The sequence below is a fragment of the Anoplophora glabripennis genome, unplaced genomic scaffold (genome assembly GCF_000390285.2).
Source record: "Anoplophora glabripennis isolate ALB-LARVAE unplaced genomic scaffold, Agla_2.0 scaffold85, whole genome shotgun sequence".
Lineage (NCBI taxonomy): Eukaryota > Metazoa > Arthropoda > Insecta > Coleoptera > Cerambycidae > Anoplophora > Anoplophora glabripennis.
Genome location: NW_019416361.1, coordinates 278,227 through 299,024, shown reverse-complemented (window position 1 = coordinate 299,024; position 20,798 = coordinate 278,227). Strand labels below are relative to the sequence as shown.

Here is a 20,798-nt window from a genome sequence, read left to right as displayed (position 1 = left end):
AAAGGTTTACCCCACACGTACGATTTTGTTTTATGTTAATATGTTGAATAATGTACGACTACGGCTAACAGGCGCAAAATGTTAAGTAGCTTAGGATCTAAACGATGAAAATATATATTTTTTTAAATTGTAGGTAATTATGCTGGCTAATCTACCGTAATGGAATATTTTATAAATATACATAAATATACGTCCAAAAATTAAAAAAACGGTGACGTATAAAACTAGGGTGACGTATAAAACCTTACCAAAACTGCAAAAATGAAGATACTTGAATTTTGCAAATTGCTTTTGGTTTCTGCATATTTACACTATGTGTGTACCAAATTTCAAGTGTCAGCAAAGCTTCGAACAAATTTGGCAAAGTTTCGAGTTTCAGATGCCGATGAATGTATAACACCTTATAGAACAAAAAGTTTTGCTCTCCTGATTTTCGGCTTTAGCGTCATTATTGTATATATATTGAACTATAGTTTTCGAAAGTTTTATCACTTTTTGTTTATAATTGACATTTTTACAGCAACTTAAAAAAATTGGCGTTTTATACCGTTTTTTCAATCTCACGGCTTTGTTATTGCAAATTTCGTAATCGGACCACCGCCATTTTGTAGCTATTTTTATTACGAACAAAATCATGTCCTAAGCATTTTTTCGTACAAAGTCATCCCGCTGAGTTATTTAAAGAAAACTACTAAAAAAAATTTTTTTCACGATTAAATTGTTAATAACTTTTTTTCCTGATAAAATACTTTGTCAGCAAATTAGCCTGTTATTATACTCATCATTTAAAGTAGACTTGTGTAGTTATTTCCGAGTTATCAAGAAAATGTCACCAACAGTAACTTTTCGGCCTCTGCCGACTGGAGTATAAGTCCAAAATGAGTTATTAATTTTAAAGGGGTGCGTTTTTGAGGACGAAGTAAAAAGGTGGTATTTTCAGTTTTTTGAGTTTTATTCGGAAACTATGCATTTTTTCACTATAGTTGTCAGCAGAACCGTTGCAGCAAATTGAAATTCCAATCGAAATGAGACCTTTTGAAGTCAAAAAAAATATTTTTAACAAAAATATGCCCAAAAACGAGTAAAAAAACCGAAAAAAATTCGTTTTTTTTTCCTTTTTGGTTTTTGGGCCTACAACTTTTTTCTGAGAGGAGTTAAAAGGAGGAGTATAAATAAATAATAATATCCAATCACCTAGAAACTTATTTTAACTTTCACATTCACAAAAATAAATTTATTAGACAAAATAATTCCGAAAGTAATAAAAATTTTATAAAAATAAGAAAAAGTATCGTTGGTTAAATTGACATATCTCGGTTGATTTTAATTGTACAAACTTCTACCAGGCACCATTTTAAAGAAACCAGCTTTAATTTAAATATGGCATTACATATACCTAAATTAATTAAGTTATAAGACGAAAATCATCAAAAAGGGCAAAAATTGGCCAAAAATCCAAAAAGTAGCCAACTTTGATCCAATGTATCTCGGTTTCTATTAGTTGTAGGTACTTTTATAAACGCTTATTTTAAAGGAAGACAGATTAACTTTTTTTTTGTGAAGCAATGCCTATACCTAACTCCTCTCAGAAAAAAGTTGCGGGCCAAAAACAAAAAGAAAAAAAAACGCATTTTTTCGGTTTTTTTACTCGTTTTTTGGGCATATTTTTGTTAAAAATACATTTTTTGACTTTAGAAGGTCTGATTTCGATTGGAAATTTAATTTCAATTTTTCTGTTGACAACTATAGTGAAAAAATGCATAGTTTTCGAGTAAAACACAAAAAACTGAAAATACCACCTTTTTACTTCGATCTCAAAAACGCCCCCCTTTAAAAGGTGGTAGCACTCCGCGGTTTTATCATTTTTTAGGGTCAATTGAACATATCAAACAATAAAATTTCTGTTACGTTGTGGTTCCTATCTAAAGTACATAGTCAATAGCCTACAATGGCGGCTTATACACAAGAATTAAAGTGCAGTTTAAAAAACTAATTATAACTCGATTATTTATTTGATAAAAAAAAGAATTTCAGATTCGTATTCAGCGGAACACGAACCTACCCCCTTAAAAAAACTGACCCCCATTTAAAGTTACACTCTGTACGATATAATCAGATTCCTGTTTGTCGCAATCGACACCGATCACCCCTACCGACTTTGTAACAATCCACTTCCACAATGGACCTCCGATTGACAAGAACGCGGCAGTAAACGTATTCATTCTTTAAAAGGACACTAATATATACGTATAAATCCCCCTCGGTGAAGTGTCCGAGGGTGAGGCAATCAACCACGCCAACAAATCGAACGTCAAAACATTCCCCACCACTTTCGATAACCGAGGGGCGCAATAAGCGCCGGACAATCAATTAACCGAAGACCTAACATTATGAACCCACCCCGAGGCCCGATCAATCGTACGTTTGGTCGCCCCTTGTGACCCGGTCGACTTCGGCGACAATAGATACTCGGGACAGGATCCGGTTGAAGGATTCCGCCCTGTAGTGGCAATTATAATAGTTCCTAATAAAATGGGAGGGGGACCAAGTTCAAGGCGGTTGGAATTAGAGATTGGAAACCGATGGGGAATTCATTTCGTTGAGATGTAGATTCTATAGGCTGCCTAGGGCACAACCTTATTAAGTAGATTGTTTCTTTAGATCAATTTACGTTGAAAAGGGTAGCGAAAATTATGAGCAATCATAAGTGGACTGTCGTATGGGTACCAAGGAATTGATACCGCAAATAAACTGGAATTGGTTCATTTAGCGAATTTTTTAAATTCATATTCAAAAAGTACACATCCTAGTTAATTGATGTGCAAACAATCAACATTTTTTTCCAACAATTTCTCCCTTGAACTAATTATTAATGAAAATGAGGCGCCGGGAAACGCACGCAAGCCACGTTGTGACGTCATAGCACTCGTTAGCAGCTATAATAGTCACATACATCATATCGTCTATTTTCTCAAGCAATTACGTATCTGTATATTGCCATTTTTTCTAGATACGACTGTATATGAGAACAGGTGCGTTTTGTCTTTTAGATGCGTATGTATGCGAGAAAGAGGGCTTTCTAGTTATGAAAACAGACAAAAACAAACAAATTTAAACTAACAAACCTATTTTAAAAAGAAACGTTATTACAAATTTCAATAACAAAAATACATTGATTTTGAAATACGTTAATTATAATTGAAAACCCTGGTGTTAAAAGGATTTAACCACTAATATGTGAATTGTTCAGGAGAGGAAAAATGTTCTTTTGTGTTAATATTTTTTGTTATCGGAAGTATTTTTGCCTCCTGATCACGAATCCGATGTCAGAATTGAGCTCACATCACAGGAATTTCCTAACCTAAAAAAAAAAAACAGGTCAAAAATAGCAAAAACTCACGAAAAAGTGCTATGAAAATATATATTTTTTTCTATATTCAAATGTTCATTTATATGGTTAAGACCCCACCGAACGTGAATCCGCGGTCAGAATTTACGATTCTTTTTCTAACCTCAAAAAACCGGGTGAATTAAGGTGAGATATCACGAATTTTCAAAAAATAACAGATTCGCTCCAAATTTGGTATAGGGAGGTTTTCGGGGTCGCTGATCACGGATCCGAGGTCAATTTTTCAAAATTCAAGATGGCGGATCCAAGATGGCCGACCAAGTTTTCAAAATATAACAAATTCGTGCCAAATTTGGTATAAGGGGGTTTTCGGGGTCGCTGATCACGAATTCGAGGTCAATCTTACAAAATTCAAGATGACGGCCGATCAAAATTGGAAGAAATAACAAATTCGCGCCAAATTTGCTCTACGGGGCTTTTCGGGGTCCCTGATCACTAATCCGAGATCATATTTACAAAATTCGTTTTTAAAAATTTGATCAATTACCTATGTACTTTATTACCTGAGATTAGGCTGAAAACCTGTGAATAGAAGTGTTAAAAAATTAAAAAAAATTCTAAATGGTTATAAGTGTAAAAATAGGTATTTTTAGTATCGATCATTGTTTATTATGATAGCAAGTATCTCTATAAAATTGTGTGTCCTTTCTGAACCTTAATTTAAACCCTCGGTACGCGATAAACTGTTTGAAATTTGAACAATCCTGTCAATCGAAAATCACGCAATCGATCGTTGCAAAATATTTTGGGTAGAATTGACATATGTTTTACTAATTGTTCACAAAGTTTCATCAATATTTATAAATATTTACTTATTTTTAAAAAACCACATTGCTCCAAATATACACATGATTTTCTACTATTTTTCGCCCATTGTTAATGCAAAATTCAACTTTTTTTATTCGCAGCTGTAAGTTTATAGAAAATCGTCAAATAAACGAAAAAAAAAAGAATGACTTTTTTTGATTTAGGGCTTACTTTCAATGTTACAGGGAAAAATTTGTCGAAAAACGGGTAATTTTTCCTTCTTTTTGTATGTTTGTTCCCCTGAATTTAACAATGGTTTTTTGGAATAGACAAACTCGGATTCTTATTTTACATAATATTTGGGATTTTTCTGTACAACAAAATAGATTACTTCAAACACAAACGCCAAAGCCAACTTTTACTGCTCTGATTCAGAGTTAATTGAAAAAATGTGATATTTTTCAAAAACTTTAACACCCTCTATCTTGGAAACCAGTAATTTTAGGTCTCTTCGGCCTAAAATGACCCAAGGAATCACCTCCTTAATTTATGATTTTAGATTTAGGATACACCCTATATACCATTATTGCACATAAAAGCCAATTTTCTGCACTAAAAGTTACATACAAAACTGTCACTTTTGATGCGATCAAGAGCCTATATAAGCAAATGATATTGTCGTCATATTACCACCAGTTCCCGTGTGAGTTTCGAAAATTCACCACACTTTCCATTCGGGACTTTTCAAAATCCGGTGGTCGCGTTCAAACCCGCTCCAAACAGCCACAAACCGATCAATCCACGCTAGCCAATGTTGACGAAGGATGATGCCGTCAAGCTAGATCTTTTAAGATAATGCTACGCGGGATGTCGAAAAATTCACCTCACTTTCCAAAATCCCGTCGTCGCACTAAAAACCGGTCTAAGCAGCCAAAAAACTCACCAACGGAGCAGCTCACATCCCAACAGCGCGAAATAAGTGCCGCAAAGTCGGTTTAGATTCTAATTTCGGATATTAAAAAATTCTCCGAATTCAACGAAATTCGAACCTAATGGAAGTACTGAACATGACTACAGACGCTGCCTCTCTTTCTGCTTGTTTTGTGGTTATTGTTGACGCTGCTTCTACTACTGCTTGTTCTATGGTTACAGTAGCAAACATTAATTGATTGACGTCTCACAAAGAAAATGAGCCCCCTTGTGCTAGTTTTGGTAGTAGAACACAATTTCAAAAACGCAACTTTCTATTTTAATATAAATACTAATAAATGAGTGATTGTTTAATGCTGTTCCAATTATAATTATTTTATTTCACTTAGTCACCAGTGTTTGAAATTTGATTTTAGTTAAAAAAATTGTCAAAAAAATGTAAATACTCGAAAATTTTCTCGGATTTCTTCTTCTTTTTTATTTAGAATGGCACTGGGAAGCACTTTATTATGTGGGGAGACATTTTATTCAACACTATCCGTGAATGTGGAACAACTAAAGAGCTTCGGGAACAAAGGACTAATTACGAACGACACATATCAGACGTTCGTCCGCAAAAGCGCCTAATTAACCATGTCCTGCAATAAAAACGATGACGAAGATAGGCCATAACATGAAAGGGATTTCCAAACAGGACAACTAGGTTAATAATTGCGTTATAATTTTGTGAAACATGAAAGAGGTAACTATTTTGTTACAAAATACACAACAAAAGGGCAGGGCTCAGCATATTAAGTGCTTGAAACTTTACGGCCACACAATTCCCTCGAAAATATTTGTAAACTTTTATTCAAATGTGTTTGTAGAAAGCTTTTCAGAATTCAAAAGCCGCAAGTTAATTTTTTTTATATACTCTGTAAAGAATAAAAACTAATTTGAAAGGGAATACACCTTTAGTTTGTCTCTTGTTTTATAGTCAAGTGTTATTGTTATTAGCGATAGCATATGATATATGGGGAATGTAGGCAAAACGCTGGAGCGGCAGAGCGATGTATAATCCTCTTAATACACTGTAAAAAAATTTCAGTCAATTTTACTGAATAATGTGTCAATTTTTGCCCACACCTGTTTGAGTGAAATTTTCACTCTATTAGCATGAGTAAATGACCAGTATGTGCTTCTGGATTTGCGATATTCAGGAATGAAGCAACTATTGAGGGTACCTTCTTCAATTCCAACAAGCTGAGAAATACATTTTTGATTGATGTATCTTAAAAAGAAGTGTGTTAGGCGAATTGGGCGTAGAGAAATATACGTTCTGCATATTTCAACAGCATTCACGCAAAATCCTTCTTCTATAAATGTAAATTTTTATGAAATGGCCGTCTTGGTGTCAGGTACTGAAATAAGTAGGTAATCGCCAACGTCCTGTACGTCACTAATTTTCAAATTTGTCAAATCGCAGCATCGACAGGCACCAGAAACCCCCATTATTAATGCAACCTAAAATAATTCATAGTTCACTATACAGGGTGTAACTAAATAAGTGTAAAACATTTAAGGGGGTGATTCCTCATCGAAAAAAAGATAGGATCTTTCATATAAAAAAACTTCAATGGAGCATCCCTTGTTAAGATACAGCCCCTTAAAGGGGGTACATAAAATTTGTTTAACAATTTTTTTCACAAGCACTAAACAAGTTACAATATTGAAATTAACCTGACATTTTCTACTACCAAAAAGACACTTAGCCAGTAATTTATTTGGTTTACCCCATGGTTGTAAGGGGTGGAAAACGCAACCCCTAAAATTTATTTCCAACGTAATTTTTTGTCTTATTATTTTTTTACCATTTAAAAATTTATTTCCGATAGCCTGTTTCATTCTAAAAAAAAATGTCTCTTGAATTTTTTGCCCAAATTAAACCAGTTCGCAGCAAAAAATTATTTTACGAACAAGATACATATCGCCATAAAACGAAAATACGAAACTAATTTATCTAGTAGGCCGCCATTAGCGATACTGACAATTAAATTGGAATCAAGCTGTCAGTTTGTAAATTTTTGAAATTGAAGTAATACTAATTGTGTATTGTTCTGTTCTTAATTTGTTACTTTAATAATTCACTTGTTATTAAAATGGCATACACAAATGAGGAAATGGCTGATATGCATTACGTTTACGGTCTGTCGCAGGGGAATGGGTTAGAAGCTTCTACAAGATATGCTGAAATGTATCCTCAACGGCAGCATCCTTCACATAGAATATTTGTCTGACTTCATCAACGATTACGTGAATATGGTTCATTCAACAAAAGAACGCAGGATTGTGGTCGCCATCGAGAAGTAAGAACACCACAGCTTGAGGCAGCAGTACTTAATTTGATAGAAGAACAACCTACTACCAGTACTAGAAAGATTGCTTTCCAGCTAAATGTTGATCATATGACGGTATTTCGAATTTTAAAGGAACATCTCTTATACCCTTACCATCTGCAACGAGTACAGGCACTGTTACCGCGAGACTTTCCGAACCGTCTTGAATTTTGCAATTGGATGCTGGAAATGATTAGAAGAAATCGTGACTTTCTGAAGACGATCGAATTCACAGACGAATGTAGTTTTTCTCGGGACAAGATTATTAATTTTCATAATTACCACATATGGGCTGATGAAAACCCTCACGCTATTGTCGAAACTAACCATCAAGAACAGTTTTCTCTTAACGTGTGGGTCGGAGTTATTGGGGATTATTTAATTGGGCCTCATTTTCTACCTCCTCGATTAAATGGTGAGGCATACGTTCAATTTTTAAGAGAAGTGCATCCCGTACTGCTGGAGGAAGTTCCTTTGGGCGTCAGAAGGGATATGGTTTTTATGCATGATGGGGCTCCCGCCCATTTTAGTCAAGTAGCACGTCAGCATTTAACTGAAACATATGCAAATCAGTGGATAGGTCGAGGAGGACCACAGAATTGGCCCGCTCGATCCCCGGATCTCAATCCTCTGGATTTGTCTACTTGGGGCCATTTGCAGCATTTGGTTTATCGTACTCCTGTTCGCGATGTAGAGGACTTAAGAAACCGCATTATCGATGCGTGCAGGGTAATTAGAGAGACTCCAGGAATATTTGAGCGAATACGTGGCTCAATGCGCCGACGTCTAGACGCATGCGTAATGTCTGAAGGTAGACATATTGAACATTTACTATGATTTCTACATGTTGTATGTTTTGTTATTATTAAATTAGTTTTGATTATTCCCCTTTAATCATTTAATGCAGGTAGTAACTACAAAATAACAGTAAATCCAGTCCGCATTTATGACGATGTATCTCTGTAGTTGTTCGTAAAATAATTTTTTACTGCGAACTGGTTTAATTTGGGCAAAAAATTCAAGAGACATTTTTTTTTAGAATGAAACAGGCTATCGGAAATAATTTTTTAAATGGTAAAAAAATAATAAGACAAAAAATTACGTTGGAAATAAATTTTAGGGGTTGCGTTTTCCACCCCTTACTACCATGGGGTAAACCAAATAAATTACTGGCTAAGTGTCTTTTTGGTAGTAGAAAATGTCAGGTTAATTTCAATATTGTAACTTGTTTAGTGCTTGTGAAAAAAATTGTTAAACAAATTTTATGTACCCCCTTTAAGGGGCTGTATCTTAACAAGGGATGCTCCAATGAAGTTTCTTTATATGAAAGATCCTATCTTTTTTTCGATGAGGAATCACCCCCTTAAATGTTTTACACTTATTTAGTTACACCATGTATACCTAACAACAGGTAAAAGGTACAGAGATATTACCTTAATCATTAAATATTCTTTATTGGAAGCCCCAGTAAAAAATTTTTCAATATGTGGTGTTTCCAATACTGCAGCTTTTTTTGCTTTGTATCCTCTCGATTCACTCTTCAAATTAGCAGTAACCTTGTTATATTTTCAATATCTATATTTTTGTAGACCTTTATAGTAGCCTTTAACATCGAATACTTCGACCACATAGATGAAATTGCATATTTTTTCTTCAAATTTAAAAAATACGAATACATGATTTCTTCATTGTCTGTCATTACTCTCCGTTTTTCCTTCATTTGTTAAATTCAGCGAACACATTTTCGTAATGTTCCCTGGATTTCGTTGGCAATAAATGGAAAATTGCTTCTTGAGCTTCCTCGAAAACAGTCACAGAAACACAATTATTTTTTCGCATTTTTACCAAATTCAGATAGAACCATAGAAACCAGTAGGTAGGTATAACAAATCCTACCAAGTTTTATAGAGTACTAGTAAGAAATATCAAGCCGTGCGATTCCAATAATTCTGACTCCACAAATATGATTGTGATGTGATTATGGATAAAATGTATTGAATTCGTGTTTTAATTGCCTTTTATCCACTTAAGAATATTAAATATACTTGCGTGGATACTTAAAACACTTATACGATAAATAACTATTATTGCACAGGCCCTTATAAAAGCTAATTCCTTATACAGGAAATTAAGTAAACAACCTGTCACTTTTGACACGATCGCACATAAAATTTGTAAAAGCGCTCGTTCCGCGCCTTTTCTAAAGTCTTTGAATTCTGCAGCACCCCCACCCCCCACCATTCTAAACCGCAGCCATTCATTAATTATCTGGTAAACATCGAATTCAAGCAGGGGAAGTAGGGTTACCTGTGGCGGCTGTCAAATCGGACTAAAACAGTGAACTGGCTAAACTGGAGGCAGACCTTCAGAATAATTAATACTTCAATCTGGCTCGCGCCATTAATTATTTCCCATTCATGAACCGTCGAATGAAGGGTTCTCGGCTCTTTTAACTAATAATAAGGCCTTTTTATAACGAATTACAGCGTTTCAAGATCGAAAAAAGGCGGCGAGAGTGGATAAAAAGCTGCGAAGTAAACATGGTGGAGCTTAGCTAATGGGACAGTGACAGAAAGTCGGACGTTAAGATTCTTCGATGCAACTAAACTTCCTTCTGTCTCAGAGATTACATCAAGATATACAGGTTCGGAAAGTCCCCATGGTACATTGGCCGTTACGTGAGAGCGATAAAGTAAGTTATAGAAATCCGTGCGACAGACAAGGATGGTTACATTGAAGACGAAATATGTCAAGATTAGATTGGAGATTAAAACTGAAGTTTCACGCTTTTTTATGCGCTATCAAACAAGTAGATGTTACGACCAACCAGTCGGCAAGAATACCCTTCCTATGATTCCTAATAAGATTGCAGTTTTTGAAACTAGAACATCCTGAAACATATACAGGCCATTCATTCCGAAGAACATCGGCAACGTTACTGGCTAATACGGGAGTTGATGTATTAGCAATCAAGGGTCATGGTAGGTGGAAATCAGCCATAATAGCAGAAAGTTGACAGTTTAACACTTCAACTCCAGGTTCTAGTAGTACGTCGCATCTTGCTGTTTTAATGGACCAGTCAGATAATATTGAGCCTCCGGTGACAGAAATGGAGCGGTCAAATCATTTTGAGAAAAATGTGATAATCAGTAAACGCGAGGGGAATAATTATCCAGATTGTATAAATATTATTAAATGTAATGACTGTACAATTACTATAAATATTCATCCATAATAATTAATAAAATGTAATGTTCATAAAATATTTCTATTTATTCGTGCATAAAATATGTATTTATAACTCGAAATCGCTTTTTTCCCAAGGGAGGTAAGTTAGCTCACTTACCTACCGTTGCCCATAGCAACTTCCACTTACGTCCTTAAAAACAATGTATTAATAGTGTATTTACTATAGTGGGAGCAGATAAAATAATTTACTACTGTTGGCAATAGAGTAAGTTAAACGGTAATTGTTTAATTGTTATAACCTTTTGTTTTCAGTTGTATAAACAGCCATACCACTAAATTAATGTATCGGGACGATTTCCCAGTATTTTCATTGCGCAGTTAAAATAAATAGAGCTGCAAGAGAAAATATATTACAGTACAAATAATACGGATTGTGGCCGTTCGGATTCCTAAAACAAATCATAGCTGTTTAATCGGTTTAATCGTTTAAAAACAGCAAATGCAACGTTTGGATTCGACATTTGGTAATAAAAATAAAATAGGTATATTACTTTACAGAAGAAACATAACAACAATTCTCTTTTTACTTCGATCTGTTTGAAACCAAGTAGTTTTAATGGCCCGTGTATTAATTATTTTGTATAGTATTTTCAGTTTCGAATAGAACGCAATTTCATAAATTTCGATGTCAAACAGTACGTTGCTATTATTTTTGCGATTGGAATTTATTGTTAATATCAAGCTAATTATGAAAATGCAATCAACAGTAATTTTCTGCAGTTTACATGTATAAGTTTATTGTTTGTTTAATACCCTACAAACGATGTGCAAACTTATAATGGGGTTTTTCAACTTTTTAACTACAGCGTCACATAATGAAAATAAAAAATGGCAACCAAGTACAACTGTGACAAAAATTAAAAAGTTTTATTGCGGTTATCTCACAAAATTGCTCAAATAATCCGTCACTTCAATTTGGGGCAGATATTTTATGCTTATAACTTTGAAACAAGACCTAGAAGCTGACTACGTCCATTACAGATTTTAAATAGCACAAAACCTTTTTCTACCATGGGAAAGAGCAAGCTTTTTCTTTTATATTCACCTTGTTTCATTTTAGAGAAGCATTCTTCAAGTCCAAAAAAATTACGAGTACTTTGAAAATTGCACTTATTTGATTACGTGTCATGACATAAACAATTATACGAACATAATCTACAGAAAGATGGATGTCAGTCACAGTAGAATTACCATACTTCAGGCTCTAGGGTTATTTAACTAGCCTTGTTAGTATAGTGTGCAAAACCATACTTATCGTATCAACTTCGACGTCACCTGTTACGTGGGTGTTGTATAATAATGAAAACGTAATATTGACAGTTGGTAGAAGGAAGCGCAAAAACAAACGCTTAGGTGGGGAATTCTGGAAGGAAGCCTAGATAGTCGAAGTGAGAACAGTGTGGAGATGGGAGTAAGACGATCAGCGGGCAGTGTGACAAAATAGTGAAAAATCAAAGTGTTTAACCCGTATTAATTAGCAGGTAATTATTCTCTAAGTCCTTTGTTGTTAATTGTTCTATGTAATCTTATGATTGTGATGGTTATAGATGTTTCATGATAATAATTATGTGTATGTTTAGCCTTCATTGTCTTGTGCTCAAGGGCGTATATTTTTCTAACGTAAAATTGTTACAATTATTATTAAAGATTTCTCATTATTTATTACATGTTAAAATATGTATATATTGTCGTGACTGCCCGGATATTGCGATAACAACTCCTTTGTTTCACATTTAACTTGTTTTATCATGATTACGTTGTTCGATAAGCAAGTAATAAAGCATTTCTTGTGCTCACTTTATGTCATACGCATGTAAGAGCTTTGTTGTATTTACTAACATTTTCGCCCGTGAGGAATGAATCTGTAAAAAAGAATAATTAAATACAAAAAAAAGAATTGCTAAAACAGATCTTCCGAAATCTCAACTCATAGCTGGATTGCCTCCCGTATGGGACTGCAGTACCTTACTTATTGTTGTTATTATTATTGTCGTTATTATTGTTGTTGTTGTAATTATTATTATAACCTCTTCAATTTTACTTGGAAGTGTGTATGTTAATTCGAGTGAGGTGACATTTAGTGACACATTAAATAAGTCAGGTCTTAATTAGCATTAGCAAAGTATCTTAATTTATGCCTTTTGTTAGCGGTTGTTTTGTATTTATATTTGGGTAGTTAGAGCAACGATCGTGGGTTTCTCTGCCATGCTCTTTCCCCACAGGAGCTGATCCTGGCACTCTCATTTTATGTTAAATGGTTGTTAATGTTTTTGTTGTTCTTTCTATTTGCCACATGTTTAATTTGAAGACTGTTGTACGTAAATAATAAAGTTAGGTGTATTAAACTCTGCTTTTGTTTTATAAAATTAAACCATACTTCCCCTCTTTAAAGTTAGTAGCCAGCGCCTTCCAGTCAATTAAAAATAGATGTATACAACGTAGGTATTCCTCATGACGATCACATATTTCTGGCCACAACTACGTTTACTTATTTTTTTTCGATCGAACCCGGGGTTGTTATACTACAATAGATCAAATCTTGCAACTGAATTTTAAAATAGTGAGCTGAAATTTTGGATACACGTTTAGTTTAGATGACAATGCATGGTTAGCTAAGTGACGTCATTCTAAATCCAATATAGCGGATTCCCAAAGATGGCGGACCAGTTATTTTTTATGCACCCCCATGATATAGGTATCAAATGAAAGGGTTTGCTGAGAAGAATGAGAAAATAAAATGACGTCACTAAAAGCTTGCTGACTCTTGTTGTGCTGCCTTGCATTGTGCGCAATGTAATGCGACGTTGCCAAGTTGTGTAATATTTTTTATTACCCTTTTGATTTAAATGATAATATTTCGAAAGCAGTTAACTTAAAGATCTATATCGTGTAATACTTTTAAGTTTATTTCAGTTTAATCCATCATTTATTGGAACGATGGCCTACAACATGTATAAATAAATGAAATTCAGGTTGTTTTTTTTATAAGATCCTTCATGATATGTGAAAGATATTTAGACCTTAGCTACCTTACCTGTACGCTGGCGAGTCCGTGGCTATCCTGGATATGAGGATGTCGGCCGACCGGTTCTCAGTGTGATCTCCTACAGAAACCGCCAAACCGTAGCCGTGCCCCCTTTCCGAGGTAAGGGTGACACTTAGGGATTCTGGATGTGACACACCCCCCATGTTGTTTGAGCATCCACAGTAGTTGCTGCCTACAAATAAAATACGTAGGAGATCAATATAATATTAAGATTGTTTTTCGTGAGCTACTTCAGCTCAAAGTTGGTCTTTCCCATACAGTGTGAATGATTCTAACAAAAGTTTTAATTCTGTACAAACAATACTGGTGTTTTTTTTTTAATTTATGCCATGTCATCTTCAGCAGGTTGTTCGTGAGATCATTTTTGATCCAGAATTTTAACCAACCTATCTACGAGTTTCAGGTGATTCAGACTGTTAATAAAAATTGATAAAAGTCTTGGCTGAAAATATTTATTTGAGACATTTCTTAAATAGATTTTCTCTTTCGAGTATTTTGCCACAATGTAAATTAAAAAAGAAAATGAAAATAAACCCCTCTGTCATAAGCATAAGTTGTTTATAAAATTTAAAAAAGAAAAAGTTACACGACTTGTTTCATTTTGTATAAAAATACTTTTAATTTTATTGAGGTTAGGTAATTTTGGATGGTTATACAAATCAATTTTTTTTTAAATTCTAATTTGAATAGTAATAAATTTCTTCCAGTTTAGTTATGACATGGACAAAATATGACTGAATAAAATGTGAACTAATTCTGAGAAAAGCCAGAGAACAGTCCCTACCTGTTTCATCCTCACTTCCAGTGACAGAAATGACTAACAAACAAAATATTATTAATATTTAACATTTCATTCTTTGGTATAGTTTTTGAAACATCACTTTAAATATCAAATGATATCTTCATTATTTCAAAGTTTTATAAACAAAACTCTTACAGCCATGCTTATAAAATCTCATTGCATACAGGGTGTCCCAAATGAATTTGATATTCTCCAAAACAAAAAAAAAGTGGAAAATCGATCTTGTTAAGCCTGGCGCTTTATAAACAAAAAATCGCACTTTTAGTAAGACAATGATAGAACAAGTAGATCCATTCAACAAGTGATGAAGCGTATTGCTAAACTAGAGCAACTCCCTTTAATTTTTCGCATTGAAAGATCAAGGAGAACGTGTAAACATCAGAAAATGTACCTGTTTTGTCCAGCAAATTTGTGATTAATGCATGTGTGAAAAGTTTCTTAAATACAGTCTGCGGAATGTGATTATGTTTATGGTATCGTAAGCGATTTTCTGTATGTTCAACAGGTGTGTAACATTCAGAGAACGTAAGATAAATGTACGAGGTAAAAATATGCTTTTTTATGTATTGTCAGTTGTCTTATATCCTGAAAAAACTTACATAACTGGTACAGTGAAGAGATATTGTTTCTAACTTTTCCAAAGTGCTGCATGAACTCGCAGTAAGAAATGGTACAGTGTTGCCAGGTTGTAGTTTTTTGTAGGATATTTAAGAAAATCAATTTTTTGTTATCGAATCCAGTATTAAATAGTAGTATAGAACTGCAAACTATGAATTCTATTTAATTAATATAGGAAACAATCAAACAATTAATTTTTGTTTAGAACTGCGTAATATAATATGTTTATTGCAGTTAATATTTTCTAGACTTCTTAGTACCTATTATTATTTTAAACAGACCAAAACAATAGCAGGGAATACATCACAATATTTATTTTAAACAATCATTTGTTTGAATCATAGTGAATCATGGCTGAATCATGGAAATAGCGGTACTATATTTTTCTTCAATAACTTCATCATCGCTATCGTCGACATTATTTGCTTCTATATTTACAGTTATAGGAAGAATATACTCTGGACTGTATCCAACTTCTCCCACCAACACCGAATTTCTTCTTCAATATGGCGAACTGTTGCAGACCTGTCTTCAGATGTTGCTTTTCCAAGAGCTCTTTCACATTGCTAACTATCAGTAGAATTACCTTCAGTACCCATGTGATCACTATGGTTATTTTTAATTGTACCCTAAGTGTGTTCTATAGGGCTAAAAATGCAATGGTAAGAAGGCGAAAATGAAATACTTCATACCCATATTTTTCAGTCAATTTCGCCTTAGAAATACTCGAAAATTTTCGTCCTATATACCTCAGATTATTATCACTCATGTAAATTTTAATAAACGTTCAAACCTTATTTTGACTTTAATAACAATTGATTTTTAAAATTCTACATCACATACAAATTATATAACAGAAAATTTGACGGAGTTCTTAATATAAAATGTATTGATATATATTTAGCGCAGACATAGAGATATATTTATTGTCCGTATATTACGACCAAACGCCAAAACATTACATATTCATTGCTTCGCATCGACATAAATATAATTTTATTTAATATATGTATTTGTTACTGGCGCTACATTGACGGGATTGAAATTATGTGGCCGATGCAATGCATATATTTGTCAAAACATCCGAGGAAATACGACCAATAAATTATAGCTGTGGACGAACGTTCTACATTTCATAATCATAAAAGAATTTGTAGGTTTATTGAAGCTAGACCTCGACGTATGGGTCGATGCCGTTCTTATGTACTTGACAGAACTGTGGAGACAGAAATTAAATGAACTTATACATTTTTAACAGTAAGGCGATATTTCGCATTGTATTAGCTATGCCCTGTCCAAATTTGGTTAGTACATTTCTCTGGGTTTTCGGCCACGAAAATTGAATAATTCCAAATATTTCCAATTTTTACCACCTAGAACGGCGGTGACAAAGTTTTTAACAGTAAAACAATGTTTCACATTGTATTGGCTATGTCCTGTCCAAATTTGGTTAGTACATCTCTCTGGGTTTTAAAAATTCAATACTTATGTATGTTTTCAGCCACAAAAAGCCAAATATTTCGAATTTCCACCAACAGTAACGACAAATTTGCGATCTCCTGCCTTAAACTTGAGGCAGGAAGACAATAAACTTTGAAGAGGAGAAGTAAATTCTGAATTACTTTTGTAGTGTGTACAATTTTCGAAAAATGATTAGATTCCCCGATGTTGGAACATGAACTATTTATTTCTTAAAAGAAAAGTGGTACGGTTCCTAACTTTTTGGCTGCACTGGAACTCTCAAATCTCAAATCTATTGTATAGGTTTAAGTTACCAAAAAACGTTATATCTCTAAATGTCTTTCAAGCAAATGAAGATGAATATATATCGTATAAAGAAGAAAGACTTCAGGAGCAAATATTATAAGAAAATACATATTTTAAATTTGAGTGAATAAAAGTATTCTTTATTTTATATTTGTTGTTTTGCACTCTACATAAGAAAATTCTAGTACTAATAATTTCAATGTTGAAAAAAAATATCCTAGCCAGTCACATTAACATAAATCCAACTGAAAAAACTTTTTGCATTATTTAGCCTCAACCAAAAAATCCTTTATGTTAAAAAAAAGGCAACATCGTCTACTACAATTAATTTCCTAGCTTATACACAATCCTATGCGGCTGAAAAAACAACGCTCTCTTATCTGCGAAATAATGAGCCTTAGGGGCGCCATAAAAAGTTTTGTAACGAGGTCATTCTTGGTTTAGTCGATACAACTAAAATGTAGTTTTATCATCTTATCCTACATAAACGAGCTCTCCCAATTTTCTAGCAGCAATTTCCTGCAGGAATTAAATTGTACGGTAATTTCCCGCATTTGTGTGAATATCAGCTGTTGGTCAATTTAGAAAAAGCCTCCACTATTGACATCGATAATACAAGTTTTTATGGCACTATCCTAATTCAACAACTACCAAGAAAGCTAACATACAAGAGTGGTTAAGTGGAAATAATATTAATTGGGAAAATAAATTTTTAAAAACACAGTTAACAAGCTTAGTACAAATGAAAGTTAGTTTAAACTTATTTTATGTTGTTTGTTCTACATTGCAGAAATAGACCATAACCTGTATACTTATGTAGCTGATAATAAATATGCGTATTCATGCATGAACGACTGGATAGAAAGATGCATGAATTCATAAATGGGTGGGTGAATAAAAAGATGGATCCAGAACTTTGCAACATGAATTATGGCCATGAATATGGCGTTTTTAAGTATTTTAATCTATTTTCTGTTTTTGAATGAGATTGGACCAGCTTGTCTCTATATGATGATAAATTGGAATTAAACGAGTGAAAAATCATACGTCTAGTGAGCTGGTAGAATAATTTGATTTTTTATAACTTTCGTCGATCGTAAATGACGTTTTTTGTGAATTTTAATTTGTTTTTTGAATTTTTCCGAAAACTTAGACCCGTTGGGCCAAATCTGACGGCAGATTCGGATTCAGCGAAAAAGTATATGGAAATACATTGGTTTGAATACCAGATCCGATCCTTTTCTTTTGTGGGGCTGTGTAATTCAAAGGTTAACAATAATTAAAAAATAATTCAAAGATTACAACTCTTCTGGTCTTCCAAATACTAGCATTACAAAAGTTCAAGTTCCCGAAGACGAACTAATCTGGGAAGCAAACATATTCGAGATGAAGCTGAAATTAAATAACCCGAATTCAAATAATATTGCCATAAATTATGCCATCGCAGCCTTGTGAATAATTATAACCTGTCTTCAGCTGTATAAGCTTTTCGGTTTATTTTGCGAGAGCAGCGAGTAAACTTATTGTGTATTAGGCCATCCACGCCGCTTCCACGTATAATATTGAATATTCATGTACACCTCAACGAAAACAAAGAGAGGGGTCGCTTACACCATTAATTAATTATTTTGTTTTCATTCATGATTACGCAACGTCGTTATTCCGATCGCTCGCGTGTGGGTTGCTTCGATATCGGTGAATTGTACAGGGTGTTTATGGACTTGCAGATTTATTTTTAATGGCAGATAGGTTTGTAAATGACAAAAATAGCACCGGTCAATCATTTCGCAGATCAGCTACTTTCTTAGCAGATTTTGGGGCGGACATCACTACTTTGAAGTGTTTTGGAGGTTGGAGAAGTGCCAAAGCAGCTGAGGGATATGTCGAAAGTTGTTTTTCACAATTTTTGATTTTAGTAAAATAGTTAATTGAAAAAGTATGTATACGAATCAAGAAAGAGTTGATACGGTTAGAGCCTACTTCTTGTCAGTAGAATACGATGCTGTTGCAAGAAGATGAGTTGGACGCGACTTTTTGTTTCGGCAAGCTGAATTTATCACTATAGATGCTAAATATTATATACAATAACATATTAGTTTCCACAGTCATAAAAATGCGGGGAAGATTGTTTACAGGGTGGTTAATTGTATAATTTTTACGTAAATTCACGTTTTTCGCTTATAACTTTTTTCCGTTCATTTCCACGAGAAAACAGTAAAGATTTTTTTTTTCATCTTCAAAAGACCTACAAAACTAGCCCTCGAGCGTCAAAAATATTGATTAGATCAAAAGTTATAAACAGAAGAAGTTTATTTATGACTTTTGAATAAAACATTTATAAACTGCGTTATTTGGCTGTAACTCCGTTGTTTTTCAACGAATTTTGACGATTTTTTTTAACGTAAAGCTCTTTTCAGTTTTCCGAATATGAAATAATATATAACTACACCACGCGCGTGCGTCGTATATTTCATTTTGCAACTAAGCCTAAAAAATAAAAAAAAAATCCAGGTTGCAAATTTGAAATTAAAAAAAAATCAGTGTATTATTATGAAATCTACCATGAAAAAAATCAGTGCGGTAGTGGAAGATCCTCGGGATCGTCCAGACTAATAAGTATGTCATATGTTGTAAAAATCTGCTGAGATAAGATAGATTATTTATTTATTTTTGTGTATTTCTTTTATCATTATTTATTTATACTGTTTGATTTTTCTATTATATTACTTGTTAGGTACTATTTCATAGTTAATTTTATTAAATTTTGGTTTATGTGAGATGCTAGGGCTCGTGGCGAACACCGAATAAATTAAAGCAACGCATCAAAGAGCGGGTGGTCGTGTGGAAATTTCTTTTAAATTATGAGATTTGACAACAATGCATGGCTGCAGTACATAAGAAAACAAACTTATAACGCGTGTTTCAAGGTAGTCCCTTGTACAAATATGACCCCTCTTCAATGTTACACCCCATATAACAAAAATTGGAATGATAACAACTGATCAAATCGTTATACAGTGTGTCCCCGGATTTGGTACCGCACTCTTGTAAACTTTTTTATTGTTGATTTTTCGAGAAAAAGTTATTCTTGATAAAAAGTTTCGCTTATCTAGAAAAGCCATGGGCAGTAATCAAATATGTAATAACACATACAGGGCGTCCAAAAAATTTCAAAATGTGAAAATGTGTTCCCATCCCTTCCAATAATGAAAGAACTCTTAAGTGCATCAAATATCTTGCTTCTAACTCGCCTGTCAATCCGACGGGCCCATTGTTATAAGAACTACGGGCACAATAGACGCCGTCAAATGTTTAGACGTTAACAATACTTTGCTTTCAATCTCGTAAAATAATTACGGCGTCTTCGAGATAAAACAAAACGACGACGGCAGTTTTTGTCACGGCGACGTGCACCCGTTATATCATGGCCTACTTGGCAAGGTCCTCACTTCCGAACACGGGCCGTATTCCCAATAAGATCGACGTCGAGGAATGTCGCGCGAAAAATTTATTTATTGCATTCCTCCGGGATAATAAATTCGAACTGATATTACAGCGTGTCTCGCACATATACGAAAGGTGCAAGCGTATATGGAAATACCCATATTTGTTTCGATTCCTGGAAGAATTGTTCTGAATTGTATAAGGTGCGTTCGAAAGTAAACGGGACTTTTCAAGAATAGACATTTCTAGTGAGGCAATCTATTGGCATTTACATGCGTCGGTCAGAAAGATAGATCCTTCACTGATTATTGTCAAAATTACACGACATTTTGACGAATAGAAGCGAAGTTATTGGGCGTGAGGTATGTTTGTGCCATCGGTACAAAAATGAGCATCGAACAAAGAGCTAAT

The 20,798-nt window shown here is 34.0% G+C and overlaps 1 protein-coding gene across 2 annotated transcripts in view; it reads right to left on the bottom strand.

The window, feature by feature from the left end:
* The window catches only part of LOC108917147 (glutamate receptor-interacting protein 2), a 170,915-nt gene that overhangs the window by 23,725 nt on the left and 126,392 nt on the right, over nt 1-20,798 (bottom strand). For both annotated transcript variants that reach the window (XM_023454247.1, XM_018723619.2), the window contains exon 7: nt 13,745-13,928. In XM_023454247.1, coding sequence (XP_023310015.1) covers nt 13,745-13,928 — 184 coding nt within the window. The remainder of the gene's footprint in view (nt 1-13,744; nt 13,929-20,798) is intronic.